The sequence below is a fragment of the Morchella sextelata genome, assembly GCF_020137385.1.
Source record: "Morchella sextelata strain SCLS chromosome Unknown scls_5, whole genome shotgun sequence".
Taxonomy (NCBI): Eukaryota; Fungi; Ascomycota; class Pezizomycetes; order Pezizales; family Morchellaceae; genus Morchella; species Morchella sextelata.
The window spans coordinates 838397-853050 of NW_025408620.1; the positions used below are offsets into that span (position 1 = coordinate 838397).

The 14654-nt window shown below is 49.3% G+C and overlaps 5 protein-coding genes across 5 annotated transcripts; all 5 read right to left on the bottom strand.

The window, feature by feature from the left end:
• Positions 1 to 509: 509 nt before the first annotated feature.
• On the bottom strand, positions 510 to 1715 carry H6S33_010734 (uncharacterized protein; the record flags this gene model as incomplete). The annotated part of the gene is made up of 1 exon (XM_044842086.1): positions 510 to 1715. One exon carries the CDS (start codon positions 1713 to 1715, stop codon positions 510 to 512), a length of 1206 nt encoding a protein of 401 aa, XP_044696664.1.
• A 93-nt stretch (positions 1716 to 1808) lies between these two features.
• Positions 1809 to 4067, bottom strand: H6S33_010735 (uncharacterized protein; the record flags this gene model as incomplete). Its single annotated transcript, XM_044842087.1, has 1 exon — positions 1809 to 4067. The coding sequence occupies one exon, from the start codon at positions 4065 to 4067 to the stop codon at positions 1809 to 1811; it is 2259 nt and encodes a 752-aa protein (XP_044696665.1).
• Positions 4068 to 4144: 77 nt separating this feature from the next.
• Positions 4145 to 4840, bottom strand: H6S33_010736 (uncharacterized protein; the record flags this gene model as incomplete). Its single annotated transcript, XM_044842088.1, has 1 exon — positions 4145 to 4840. The coding sequence occupies one exon, from the start codon at positions 4838 to 4840 to the stop codon at positions 4145 to 4147; it is 696 nt and encodes a 231-aa protein (XP_044696666.1).
• Positions 4841 to 5776: 936 nt separating this feature from the next.
• On the bottom strand, positions 5777 to 9376 carry H6S33_010737 (uncharacterized protein; the record flags this gene model as incomplete). Its single annotated transcript, XM_044842089.1, has 1 exon — positions 5777 to 9376. A coding segment is annotated over one exon (3600 nt), but the record flags the coding sequence as incomplete, so codon positions are not given.
• Positions 9377 to 9712: 336 nt separating this feature from the next.
• On the bottom strand, positions 9713 to 9886 carry H6S33_010738 (uncharacterized protein; the record flags this gene model as incomplete). The annotated part of the gene is made up of 1 exon (XM_044842091.1): positions 9713 to 9886. A coding segment is annotated over one exon (174 nt), but the record flags the coding sequence as incomplete, so codon positions are not given.
• Between the last annotated feature and the right edge of the window lie 4768 nt (positions 9887 to 14654).

Genomic DNA, 14654 nt, shown 5'->3' on the forward strand with positions numbered 1-14654 from the left:
CAAGGCTACCTACTCAGGCCTCTTCCCACATCGCTTTCCCACATAGCAGAGTCCTCTCATGCCCACAGGTACCGCCGATAGGTACTCGGTCGGCTGGCAGCTTGCGCCGATTCGCTCCGAGCGGTCCGATCTTCGATCCGATTGATTCCAGCTGTCCCTCATATATCCACCGGTACCAAAACACTCCCCTCCGGCGGTTTGACGCTCCGGGGGTTATTATTGGGGTCGAAAACGTGTTTTTTATGACTCTGGGTTTTTTGGTCGTAATTTGGTCGCACCACACTCCGCGAGTGTGGTCAAGAGTTGATATTAGCGTACAGAAGGTATTGGGGTATCTACTAGCCTTTCTCTCACTCCCGTAAATGCTTGGCATTCCCGTAACAGCTTACCCCCCTTCCAGGGTGTCACGTCTCGGGACATCTTCTGACAGACTATGGTTCCAGTAAACCTGCTCCACATATCACCCGCGGTGTCTGTGGAGGGGAAGGACTTAGCCCCGTAGGGTACCTCTATAGTCTCAGGCGTTGGTCCTTCACGGCCTTGGGGTTCCTTCGATGGAAGTCGCGGACAAGGTCAAGTACTTCCTCATCCATAGCGTCCATGACTTGATACGTACAGTCACTTATCGAATAGCCCCGCCATTTCACCAGGTATTCCACTAATCCTCTTCTGCTTTTCCGGCTCCCCACGATACTTTCCACTTCGTACAGCACCTCTCCTTCCTTATCGACCTCTTCGGGAGTTGGGGGACGTTGTTCTCGGCCTGGGATACTGCTTTGTCGATACCGTTCCAAGAGTTCAATATGGAACACATTATGGATTTTGACTTGTGGCGGCAGTTCCAGTTCGCAGGCTCGTTTCCCGGCTAGTCGGATGATTTTGAACGGGCCGAGTTTCTTGTGATCGAGTTTCTTGGTGGAGCGACGTGTCTTGATATTGGTCGCATTGAGCATAACCATGTCTCCCACCTTGAAGTTAGGCGGTTCGTCCCTTTTTCGATCATAGTATTTCCCCATCTTCTCCCTGGTATCTGTTAAGCGAGCGAGAGCAGAATCATGAACTCCCCGGATGAAGTGAGCGTACAGGTCACTGGTTGGGTTGACCACTTCGGCTTCCGTCGGCCAGTTGGTTCTTGGGTTGTAACCGTAATTGGTATAGAACGGAGATTGACCCGTGGCGGTGGTAACCGAGTTGTTGTAAGCATACTCCGCCAAAGGGAGTAGCTCTGCCCAATCATCTTGCTCGTAGTTGCAGAACGCTCGTAAGTAGTGTTCGAGGGTTTGGTTGACCCGCTCTGTTTGCCCATCGGTCAGAGGGTGGAAAGCCGTACTCATTCTTATCCTCACGTCCAATAATTCCATAAGGGATGCCCAAAAACTCGAAGTAAACTTGGCGTCCCTGTCGGAAACTATATCAAGAGGCAGCCCATGGAGTCGCCAGATTTGACCGAGGAATATCTTCGCTAAATCCTGCGCGGTCGTTTCTGCTACTAGGGGAATGAAGTGCGACATCTTCGAGAACCTATCGACTACTACCCAAATTTGGTTGTATCCCTTCGATTCCGGTAACTGTACGACGAAGTCCATTGATATCGATTGCCAGACAGAATATGGCGTGGACAGTGGTAGAAGCGCACCGTATTTCTTATGGCGGCTGGGTTTGTTGCGTTGGCACTCGTCACATGACCGAACGTAATCATCAATCCACTCGTTCATTTTCGGCCAATAGAAGTTGCGCGTGATGAGTTCCAAAGTTTTGTCTTGTCCAAAGTGTCCTGCCACCTTCGAATCGTGTTCTGACTGCGCAATTCAGATCTTGATGCGGTCGTCTGCTGGAATGTACAGTCGGTTCTTATAGAAGAGTAGCCCGTCTTTCTCAGCAATATCTTTCAATTCCCCCAGCTTCTCTCCTTGCTCCACTCTCTCTCTCATTCCTACCCATATCGGGTCTCCCGATGCCGCCTGCCTGACATGATCCAGAAAATTCTTAGACCAGTCGATCACTCCCTTGGAGGCAAGCGACACCGCTGATACCACAAACTCTTCCTGCGCCAACTGTCCGGGCTTAAAGAACCTGTCTATCTGTTGTTTCCCAAGCGTGCCTCCCCCTTCAAGACGGTACTCCGGCCGTCGCGATAGTGCATCTGCCTTCCCATTTTTGGTTCCCGGGCGGTAAATAATCTTGAAGTCAAATTCCGCCAAAGACTCAGCCCACCTTGCCTGTCGTCGGTTAAGAACCTTGGTTGATGAGAAATATTCCAAGTTCTTATGATCCGTGTAGACGAGGACCGTTCGACTAGGTCCTTCGAGGTAGTGACGCCATTGCTTGAAGGCTGACACAATTCCCAGCATCTCCTTGTCCCAGACGTCGTAGTTGAGTTCCGCTGGGTTAAGCTTTCGAGAATAAAAGGCAACAGGGTGAGTCTTTCCGTCAATAACCTGGGATAGAATTGCGGCAATAGCAAAATCACTTGCGTCCGTTTCCACGATAGTCTGGCGATCTGGAGAGAAGTGTACCAAGATCGGTGCGGACGTAAACAGGGTTTTGAGTTTTTCGAAGGCTGCTTGGGCCGTCATAGACCAGACAAAGTTCTTAGCATCACCCCTGAGACAATCGGTAATGGGTTTACAGACCCCGGAGAAATTGTGGATAAACCTTCTGTAGAAGTTGGCAAAGCCCATGAAGATCTGTACTTCCTTAACGCTGCGCGGGGCCTGCCAATTCGTAACAGACATAACTTTATCCAGTGCCATGGTGACGCCTGCTGGGGCAAGAATGTATCCAAGGAACTCGATTTCGGTGAGCTCGAAGAACGATTTCTTCGGGTTGGCGACTAGATTGTATTCTTGTAGCCTACTAAGGACTTTGCCGACCAACTCTCTGTGCTCCTCTCGAGACTTGCTATATATTAGGATATCATCAAGGTATACTACTACACCTTGATCCAAGAATTCCCTCAGCGCATCATTCATCATGTTTTGGAAGGTCGCCGGCGCATTTGCCAGCCCAAAAGGCATAACGAGGTACTCAAAATGCCCGTAACGCGTACGGAAGGCTGTCTTCCACTCGTCGCCGTCTTTGATCCTGATGAGGTTGTAACCTTCCTTCAGGTCAATCTTCGAGAAGATAACCGCGCCTGCTACTCGATCTCGTAGTTCGTCCATAAGTGGAAACGGATACCTGTTCTTGATGGACACGCGGTTAAGTCCACGGTAGTCAACACAAAGTCGTAGACTACCGTCCTTCTTCTTCACAAATAGGATTGGGGCTCCTGCCGGGGATTTGCTCGGTCTAATCTTTCCCAATCGCAACATTTTGTCCAGGTATTCCCGAAGAACCTTCAGCTCGACTTCGGATAGGGAGTAGACGGGTCCCCATGGTGGCTGTTTACCCGGTTCAAGATCTATCGCATGGTCGTAGGATCGATGCGGTGGTAATTTGTCTGCTTCCGATGGTAGAAAGACTTTAAGGAACCCATGGAGCCAAGAGGGAAGAGTTTCACGGAGGTTAACCGATTCATCTTCCAAAAGACAAATACTACCGATGAATTGGGCCTCCGGATCGTCCAATACACCCTCGTCCATCTCTATTTGAGGTTCCTTGTCAGTGAAGCATCGACTCTTACAGTTCTCGCCATCGTAGGAAACTTCCCCATTTGCCCCTATAACCGGCTTGTGTTCTTTCAACCACCAGTTTGGTAGTATCGCATCGATGCCAAGTGGGAGAGGGGCGATCTCGAATGACAACTGTGTTTGATGCCCCCTTGACATTATAATTAATGGTTGTGTAAAGGCGTGTCCCGTGCCCTTCATAACTTCTCCCGTAAATCCAAATACCCGGGCCGGGACGTCTCGTTTCACCTTCGGGACCTCAAAACTATCAACAAAAACGGCAGACAAAACAGGACCAGTTGCGCCAGTATCCAACAACACCTTACAAGATAAACATTTTTCCGCAAAACAAAGGAACTGATTAACGATGGGTCGAGGACCATGAATAGGTTCCTCCAAAATTTTCTGTTTTTTCTCCGGTTGGGACGCTCTCCCTTCCTGCCTTTTTCTTTTCATATTTTTTTTGTTGTTTTCCGTCAGTGATAACATAGCAATCTGGGGGTACTCCTGACCTGACTCATCAGAGTCCCCTTTTAAAAATCCTCGTCGAAATCCATCTCAGATTCCGATCCGCGTTCTCGCACAAACGCTTGCCCACTGGTGTACTCCGCAGCAGCCATCGCAGCCGGCTTCTTAGCACGGTGCCTCATTCGCTTTCTCTGAGGTTGGGGTTCCGGTGGTTCCATATCGTGGTCGCCATCGTCATCGCGGGTACGCTTTCGGGAGAAAGAGGAGATAGATGCACTGCTGTTAGCATCTGAACGACACCACTTCCAAAGATGACCCTTTCGGCCACATCGCACACAGGCTCCATCGGTCTTTCGCTGGTCTCGGACCGGCTGTGGAACTCCTTTGGTGGCTTCGTCGTAGTCGTGGTATATTGGCTTATTCCCCGACTTGTTCTTGCTGGTGCTCTTCTTATCTTGCCCCTTTTCTTTCTCCTCAGTCAGAGCCCTCCCCTTGATCTTAAACCCCTTTTCCTTCTGCCGCGAGTTCCCACCATTATTCGACTCCCTTCCTCTCGACTCCGCTTTCCCCAACATCTTCATCTGCTCTTGATAAGCCTCCTGAGCCTTGCCGGCTCGTTCCAACTGTTGGATGTACTCGGAGTCGTCATCGGTTGGATCGAAGCGTGAGTGGCGCTCCCGGATTTCGTTTGGTAGTCCTTGGAGCAGGGCGGCACGATAGGATGCTCCTTTCATTTGAGCATGCTGGTTCATGATCTCCATTCTCGTCAGGTAGTCCCCGATGTTAGCAGAGTACTGTAACGGGGGTCTCTTCTAAGAGAAATAGAATAAAGTAGAATAGAGACGGCCGTGCAAGATAGACAATCAGGTTGCAGATTATTCAAAGATACTATCGCTAGAACTCAATAATCTTTAAGGGCTCTGCTACCGATAAGAACTTGGTTTTCTTTCTGATGAAGACTGGAGAGAACAGGACTGAAGGGCGAGAATGAACCTGAGTACTTATACTCCGAAGGCCTCTATTCTCTGCTCCTAACTCCTTTACTAAGTTCCTGTGGGCCTTCCCTCAGTACCGGAAAACAATACCACCGCTACCCCGCTTTTCTCTAAGCGTCAGCAGGTGTTTCCGATACCCAAGGCAACCACCCTTAGTCAAAGCCTTTGTAACACCTGCAGCCTTGGTTGCCACACAACCGAGGACCTGCATGAATGAGCTGCCGCTCAGGTGTAAGCTTAATCATTGCTGTAGAGCTTTCGCTTATTGTAGACTTCCCTAGCATAGTCCCTGCCCTTCGGCGGACTTACAATGCTCAGAGGATACAGTGGATCACCGGACAATCAGAGCTTCACTCTGGCCGGTCTTCTAGACACTGGCGAGGCATAGACTCGTCAGTCATTGCTCCCATGAATAGATCCCCTTCCTAGCGCCCGGATTTGTAGTTACTCTAACAGCTGGTAGCTAACCACACTGCCGGTACTTGCATATCACCGTGCAACTGGCTTCTAACAATAACTCTCAGCATGCAACCGGGCCCTGTGTGTACTCATACACCAGACAGTTGAAATGGCTCCGTTACACCACTCCCCTCTTCCAGGATCTTGGTCTCCGAGATCTATAACCATTCTATTACCATACAATCTATATGACAAGAAAACTCCATGATGTGCAAGGAAATGAAAAACCCAAAAGGAAATAGTCTACACCCCAACAATCCGCTTGTCCTTGGGTTTCTTAGGATACCTCATATGGAAATCCCGAAGGGCTTCTTCAGCACTCTTCTTGAGATGCTCCCAAGGTTCCCATGTAGCATCCTCGTTTTCATAACCTTCCCACAGCACTAGGTATTCCACTCGTCTCCTTTTCTTATTGACCCGGCTATCGGCTATCTCTCGGACAACCCAGTTCTGTTCTCCTTCAATCTCTTCGGGCTCCGGTACAGGAACTCTTCTCTCAGGATCTACCGGTGCTCGGTAAGGTTCCAGAAGAGAGACATGAAAGACCGGGTGGATTCCCATTTGGGGGGGAAGAGAGAGCTTGTAGGCACGGGTACCAATAGCTTCTAAGACCTTAAATGGTCCCATCTTCTTCTGATCCAGTTTTCCCAAAGGCCGCTTTGTTTGCACATTGCGCCGGTCCAACATAACTTCATCTCCGGGCTTGATTTCAGGCGGTGCCAGGGCATGAGCATCATACCACCGGGCCATCCTTAATCTAGCTTTACCCAAGCTGGCGTTCATAGCCTGCCAGATAGATTCCCATTGAGATATCATGACCTCGCTCGCTGGATTGTTCCATTCTACTCCTTCCTTTGGGGCCGGCCAGTTGGTCCTGGGTTCATATCCATAGTTGGCATAGAATGCGGATACTTTGGTAGACTCAGAGACCGCCGAGTTATATGCATACTCTGCCAAAGGCAACAGCTCTGCCCAGTCATCCTGTTGGTATGAACAATAACTCCGCAAGTAATGTTCCAGGGTCTGGTTAACTCTTTCTGTTTGACCGTCCGTTTGGGGGTGGAAAGATGTGGACATCTTCAGCTTCACATTGAGGAGACTCATGAGAGATTGCCAAAAGTGAGAAATGAACCTGCTATCTCTGTCCGAGACTACGTCATCAGGTAAACCATGGAGTCTCCAAACTTCCTTCAAGAACAACTTAGCCAAATCTTCCGTTTTATTGAGGGTAGGGAGAGGGATGTAGTGTGCCATCTTCGAAAAGCGGTCCACTATTACCCAGATCTTTGTAAACCCACTAGATTCCGGTAATCCCACAATGAAGTCCATAGAGATGGAAGTCCATGGCCGATAGGGTATCTCCAACGGTTGGAGCATACCAAACTTCTTATGTCTGGAGGTCTTATTCCTCTGGCAGCTGTCACAGCTCCGGACATATTCCTCAACATCCTTATCCATGTTGGGCCAAAAGAAGTTGTTTTTCACCCGCTCTAGTGTCTTAAATTGGCCAAAGTGACCCGCCACCTTAGAGTCATGGTTATCGGACAGTATTTCCATCTGAAGCTTCTTGTCTTTGGGTATATACCATCTATTCTTGTAGAAGATGAGACCGTTCTTGACCGACAAGTTCTGGTCCAAATTTGGTTTCCTTTCAACCAGGGAGCGGTGCAATTCCTGCCAGAAACTATCCTCTTTAGCAGCCGTGTATAGGCGCTCTAAGAATGTATTCTGCAACTGATTCACCCTGACAGCCCCTAGCTTTACAGGATCCAAAACCAATTGACCTGGCCTAAAAAAGGTCTGTGGCTCCGGCTGCAGAGTTTCACCTCCCTCTCCAAGGCGGTGATCCCAGCGCCTAGATAGCACATCAGTCTTGCCATTCTTTTCTCCCGGTCTGTAGACAACTTTGAAATTGTAGCCTGCGAGGTCTTCAGACCATCTAGCTTGCCGCCTAGTGAGAACCTTGGTAGAATTAAAGTACTCCAAGTTCTTGTGGTCTGTAAAAACCGTGATCTCTTGCTCACAAGATTTGAGCATGTGTTCCCATTCCCGGAAAGAGGCTACAATAGCTCCCATTTCCTTATCATGAATGTCATAGTTGATCTCAGCAGGGGAGAACTTCTTAGAATAGAATGCCACCGGATGTAGCTTCCCATCATCCCCATACTGAGAGAGCACCGCTCCCTTGGCAAAATCACTGGCATCTGTCTCGACCACCGTTCTCCTACTAGGGTCAAAATGAAGGAGGATTGGAGCGCTTGTGAACAGCCTCTTGAGTTCTTCAAAGGCCTGCTCATGTGCTGCCGTCCAATACCATTTCTTGTCTTTTTGCAGGAGGTCAGTTAATGGTTTGCAAACTTTACTGAAGCCTTCAATAAAGCGGCGATAGAAGTTTGCAAATCCGAGGAATGCCTGTACTGCCTTGATATTTTCAGGGACCGGCCATTCCTTAACTGCCTCTACCTTGTCTTCTGACATTGATACTCCTTCTTCCGAGATGTGATAGCCTAGATATTCTACTTCTCGGACATGGAAGGAGGTCTTACTGATCGAGGCACAGAGCTTAGCTTCCCTAAGCTTCTGTAGTACCTTCTTGACCAATAGTTCATGCTCTTTCTCAGTCTCCGAGTAGATGAGGATGTCATCAATGTAGACAACTACTCCTTCATCCAGTAGTTCCTTTAGCACATCATTGATCATTGCCTGGAAAGCGGAGGGAGCATTGCATAGACCAAATGGCATCACATTATACTGATACAGTCCATAGCGGGTTCTGAAAGCGGTTTTCCACTCATCACCTTCGGCTATCCTGATCAAATTGAAGCCGTTCTTCAGGTCTATCTTTGTGAAGATCTTGGCCTTGAACAACCTGTCTCTGAGCTCACTCATGATAGGCAGCGGGTACTTGTCCTTGACAGTGACCTTGTTCAAACCTCTGTAGTCCACACAAATCCGCAATGTCCCATCCTTCTTAGGAATGAACAGTATGGGGGCAGCAGCAGGGCTATTAGATCTAGAGATCTTTCCTGAAGCCAATTCTTTGTCCAGGTACTCTCGGAGCGCCTTCAATTCTGGAGCGGAACATGGGTATAGCGGGCCAAATGGGGGAGCGGTGCCAGGCAAGAGTTTGATCTTCAAATCATTATGGGAATGCGGCGGCATTTCCTCAATTCTCTCTTGACTGAACACATCGGCCCAATCCCGGTATAGGTGGTGTATTTTCTCAGCAATATCACCTCCGTCCTCATCATGCCATACTGAACCAACCAATTGATAGACTGTCTCTTCTTCTTCCAACATTTGGTATGGAGAGATCAGTTCAATCTTGGTGGCTGCTGGGAGACAATTCTGCTTGCAGTAGTCACTCCTCCAGCTCATGGTGTTGAGTTCCCAGTTGATGTCCGGGTTATGCTTCCTAGCCCAACTAATTGGCAGGTAACCGGTCATTCCTTCTTCCAATGTAGCCACCTCCCATCGGAGTATCTCCTTATGATCTCCCATAGTCATACGGACCGGGTGAGTATAATACTCGCCTCCTCCCATCATGACATCTCCTTGAGCATCAAACATTGTCAGAGGTTGATCCCGCCGCACTAAGGGAATTCCATGTTTTCTGACAAAACTCTGGTTGAGGATAGCTCCTGTACAACCGGTGTCAAACAGGAAAGACCCTTGGGCGCCTTCATCCTTTCCTTTGACCGTCCATGACAGTCCTGCCTTCAGTATAGGTCTTTTTCCATGTACTGGTAAAGAAGGAAGCCTCTGTTCCAACTTTCTTTGCTTCACAGCGGGTTCTGAACTCGTTTCTCTTTGTCTTTTCAACAAAGCTAATAGCTTCGGGCACTACTAAGATCAAAGATCCTTTGGTTCTATTCCCAAGCGATAATATAGCAGAAGTATTGTGTAGTCTTTTCAGCGGTTTTGGAAGTGTCTTGGTAGCAAATGTAACTTTGGTTGAGCACTGACAGACCAGCTGTTTCGGGTCTTAAACCCATCCTCAGAGTGCTTGCAGCAATCAAATAGGCGGAAAACACAATCAAAATTTATTCAAGAGAAACATAGAAACCAAAAACCCATATAAAAGAAAACTAGTACACCTAGACCCAAACAGACACTTTTCTACCAGAGGATTTCATTGTCCGAGTCTTGCTCAGGCTGCAAAACAAAATCTTCTGTAACCTCCGGGAGTACAACAAGTGGATCCTCTGCTACTACAGCAGCCACTTTAGCCTTCTTCTGGGAATTGGACTTGCCATTCCCTCTTTTCCGCTTTTGTACTCTCACTGCTGCCACTCGGACAACAGTAGGTTCCTTTGACCAACAATCGGTCCATTTGTGTCTGGACTTGCCGCACTATTGCACAAGTCAGTCTATGCACTCTACCAATAGGGAGTACCGGAAGGTCATACCTTCAAGCATACTTCTGCTTTCCTTCTTTCTTCTAGAATATCCCCCGGGATACCCTTCAGTTCCACCGCTTTGTCCTTAGGTCCAGGAGTCTTCTGAGGTCCGGAGGAGCTCGCAGCTTCTCTTTTCCTCTTAGGCTGCTGGTCCTTCTGAGCGGGAGGATCTTTCTTGGTCCGAGGGTGCGCTTTCTCAGCTGCCATCCCTTGGTACCTCTCATGGGTGTGCCCTAACTCCCTTAGAGCAGCTATCCGCTCCATCAAGGACTTTGGCTTGGGATTAAAAAGAGCCCAACTCATGCCTAGGTCCGGGAGGAGGGAATTATGAATCTTATCATCCACCAACTGACCCTCGTAGCCAGTCTTCCACATCAGCTGAATGATAGTATTCAGGAAGAGGTCTATTCCTCCTCGGGCTGTGTGGGTAAGGGTATTCCATTGGGCTACAGCATCATCTCTAGAGATGGCTTCACCGAAGGCAGCTCTAAAAGCATCCACAAAGGAATCCCAACGCTTCCATCTCTGATCCAAAGTCACCGGCATCCCAGCAAGGCGATTGGCGGAGGCTTGATCAATTGAATTGTGGTATGCCTCATACCATCGGATCGCTGCCTCTCCTTCCATCAAGTTGCCTGCATATCGGATCTTAACCTCCTCAGAGGTGAATGACAGACTCTCAATGGAGAACACATTCTCACATTGCCGAATGAAGGTCTCCACTTGCTCCGCCTTGCCCTGAAACTTGGAGGGTGGTGGTGCCTTTGGTTCTCGAGCTCTGGTGCAAGTAGAAGGGTGAGAGGTGGCCGGAGGTTGATACTGCTGGGACATCATAGCAAACAAATCCCTTTGTTGCTTCCCCAACTTCTTCTTAAGGTATCTCCGCCAGCTTCTTCTATCACCACCTTCTGGTTCCGAGTCCGAGCTGTCAGAACTGTCTGAATCTCCAGGAGCAGGGGCACGGGCCGCAGGAGGTGGAGGGTTCTGATTCCCACCGCTTCCACCCTGCGCATTGGCTGGAGGGTTCTGGTTCCCACCGCTTCCACCCTGCGCATTGGCTGGAGGGGGAGCAGCGGCCGCAGCAGAAGGGGCCACAGGTACTACTGGTGCCGGGTTGCTGGCCAGTGGAGAGGTTGCTGCTGGTTGAGCGGCCCCAGACATGGTGAACCTTCCTGGGTTCCTGGCTAGCGGGCTGGGAGGTCCTCGGCCTGCACCTGGATAGAGTTCTCCCTCATAGTCAAAGGATCGGTCGGCTAATCCAAGGAATGGGTTTATTCCTGCAAAGCGGCTAGGAGGTAAGGGAGATGCTCCCACCGCTGGCTGGACAATAGGAACAACTCTCCTAGTGGATCTGACCGGAAATGCTGCGAAGGGACTGGTCTTCCGCTGCATTGTCCTGGTGGCTGCCCTGGACGAGGACCTGGAGCCTGGATTTAGTGCCGGAGTAGCTGGTCTCGCTACCACTAGTCTTCCTTCATCAAGGGCTTTCTGTATCTCGGCCACAAAGTCTGGTGGAGTTGCCGGGTTTGTCCACTCAATCTCCATGGCATCGGCTTGCAGTTCATCTCTCTCCGCATACTTTCGGAGTTCTTCCTGGACAGAGTTGACTTCATGCCTCATGTATTCAAGAGCTTCTGCCATTAGAGCATTCTGTGCTGCCTGGCGCTCTTGTACAAGGAGTAGTGCCTGACTGCCCCGGGTCAACTGATTCTGCAGGCTATGCTGGAGGTAGGTCTGAAGCTCTGTGAAGAACTGTTGGATGGAAATCTCGTCGGTATCCTGCCAGGCAGGCTCACAACCAGGAATGTAGGTCTGTAAAGCGGTCCTGGGTTTCTTAACAAACTGTGTCTGCCCGGTGGCATCAAGCTGGAGGGGCACCGGCTGCCATTCAATCTGAAGGGGTGCATCTGGAGCCGAGAGGGCGGACATTTTGTATAGAGGAAGAATAATCTGAAGGTGACTTGAGCCTTAAAGATTATCTGTAACGGGGGTCTCTTCTAAGAGAAATAGAATAAAGTAGAATAGAGACAGCCGTGCAAGATAGACAATCAGGTTGCAGATTATTCAAAGATACTATCGCTAGAACTCAATAATCTTTAAGGGCTCTGCTACCGATAAGAACTTGGTTTTCTTTCTGATGAAGACTGGAGAGAACAGGACTGAAGGGCGAGAATGAACCTGAGTACTTATACTCCGAAGGCCTCTATTCTCTGCTCCTAACTCCTTTACTAAGTTCCTGTGGGCCTTCCCTCAGTACCGGAAAACAATACCACCGCTACCCCGCTTTTCTCTAAGCGTCAGCAGGTGTTTCCGATACCCAAGGCAACCACCCTTAGTCAAAGCCTTTGTAACACCTGCAGCCTTGGTTGCCACACAACCGAGGACCTGCATGAATGAGCTGCCGCTCAGGTGTAAGCTTAATCATTGCTGTAGAGCTTTCGCTTATTGTAGACTTCCCTAGCATAGTCCCTGCCCTTCGGCGGACTTACAATGCTCAGAGGATACAGTGGATCACCGGACAATCAGAGCTTCACTCTGGCCGGTCTTCTAGACACTGGCGAGGCATAGACTCGTCAGTCATTGCTCCCATGAATAGATCCCCTTCCTAGCGCCCGGATTTGTAGTTACTCTAACAGCTGGTAGCTAACCACACTGCCGGTACTTGCATATCACCGTGCAACTGGCTTCTAACAATAACTCTCAGCATGCAACCGGGCCCTGTGTGTACTCATACACCAGACAGTTGAAATGGCTCCGTTACAAGTACTTAAACTGCTGCATCTTCATCGCGTTCTCCATAGCCTCTTGAGTACTTAAGAAACGTTTCCTAATCTCCTGACGGAACCGAGTCCAAGTAGCGTAGTCCGCGGCTGCCGGTCCTAGCATCTTGGTCTCGATGTATTCCATGAACCATTCCTTTGCCAACCCACACGTATACGTTCCAGCGAACAGTGTTACGGGCATGCCAAGCATTTACGGGAGTGAGAGAAAGGCTAGTAGATACCCCAATACCCTTTGATACTAATGGCAACACCACTATCAACTCCGGTTCGCACCCACGAGGTGTGGTGCGATCGATATGCGACCAAATGCGGAGTTGCGGTTTTCCTAGTTAAAACACCCGTTTTCGACCCCAATAATAACCCCCGGAGCGTCAAACCGCCGGAGGGGTGTGTTTTGGTACCGGTGGATATATGAGGGACAGCTGGAATCAATCGGATCGAAGATCGGACCGCTCGGAGCGAATCGGCGCAAGCTGCCAGCCGACCGAGTACCTATCGGCGGTACCTGTGGGCATGAGAGGACTCTGCTATGTGGGAAAGCGATGTGGGAAGAGGCCTGAGTAGGTAGCCTTGCCATCCGAGACCTCCGAATAGCCGACGCTGACGATTGTCCACCAGACGGCCGATGGAGAAGAAACATCGACAGGGGAACGTGCATTAGAGTGGATAAATAGGTTGAGGGGTTTTAGCGGATTTAGGAGTTTGGGTAATGGACTTAGGCGTTAAATGTTCTTGGTTGTTTTTCAGGGTCTCGGGCATGCCCCGAGTGTATTCTGTATTATTAGTAGACTGGGTCCTCGAGACATAAGCGAGGGATATAAATACTGTGTCATTCACTGACTAGCCAAACCATCATCGGCGAAATCAGAGTCTTAACAATATAAATCGTTGATACGCGAGTGTTACGGGCATGCCAAGCATTTATGGAGTGAGAGAAAGGCTAGTAGATACCCCTATACCCTTTAATACTAATGGCAACACCACTATCAACTCCGGTTCGCACCTACGAGGTACGGTGCGATCAATATGCGACCAAATGCGGAGTTGCGGTTTTCCTAGTTAAAAAATACGTTTTCGACCCCAATAATAACCCCCGGAGCGTCAAACCGCCGGAGGGGAGTGTTTTGGTACCGGTGGATATATGAGGGACAGCTGGAATCAATCGGATCGAAGATCGGACCGCTCGGAGCGAATCGGCGCAAGCTGCCAGCCGACCGAGTACCTATCGGCGGTACCTGTGGGCATGAGAGGACTCTGCTATGTGGGAAAGCGATGTGGGAAGAGGCCTGAACGGCCGATGGAGAGGAAACATCGACAGGGAAACGTGCATTAGAGTGGATAAATAGGTTGAGGGGTTTCAGCGGCTTTAGGAGTTTGGGTTACGGACTTAGGAGTTAAATGTTCTTGGTTGTTTTTCAGGGTCTCGGGCATGCCCCGAGTGTATTTGGTATTATTAGTAGACTGGGTCCTCGAGACATAAGCGAGGGATATAAATACGGTGTCATTCACTGACTAGCCAAACCATCATCGGCGAAATCAGAGTCTTAACAATATAAATCGTTGATACGCGAGTTACAACTTTATTTGACTATACTTTTGGAATTACTTTACTCTATCGTGACTTCGAACTCTACCTGAACTATTACGTCGAAGACGGTCGAACATCAAACGCTAACTCTAGTGAATCTTTGTTGATAACGTAGCTCGCGGGGCCCGTATCGGATCAAGGAGAATTATACTCGACGTTGACTGAAGAGACCTTGGAGACTTCTACCTTTGTAGCTGTTAGCTGAACTCTGAGCTCTGCGTAGTGTACTCTTGCGGTCTGGTACGCATCCCTCACAGCGAGTTACAACTTTATTTGACTATACTTTTGGAATTACTTTATTCTATCGTGACTTCGAACTCTACCTGAACTATCACGTCGAAGACGGTCGA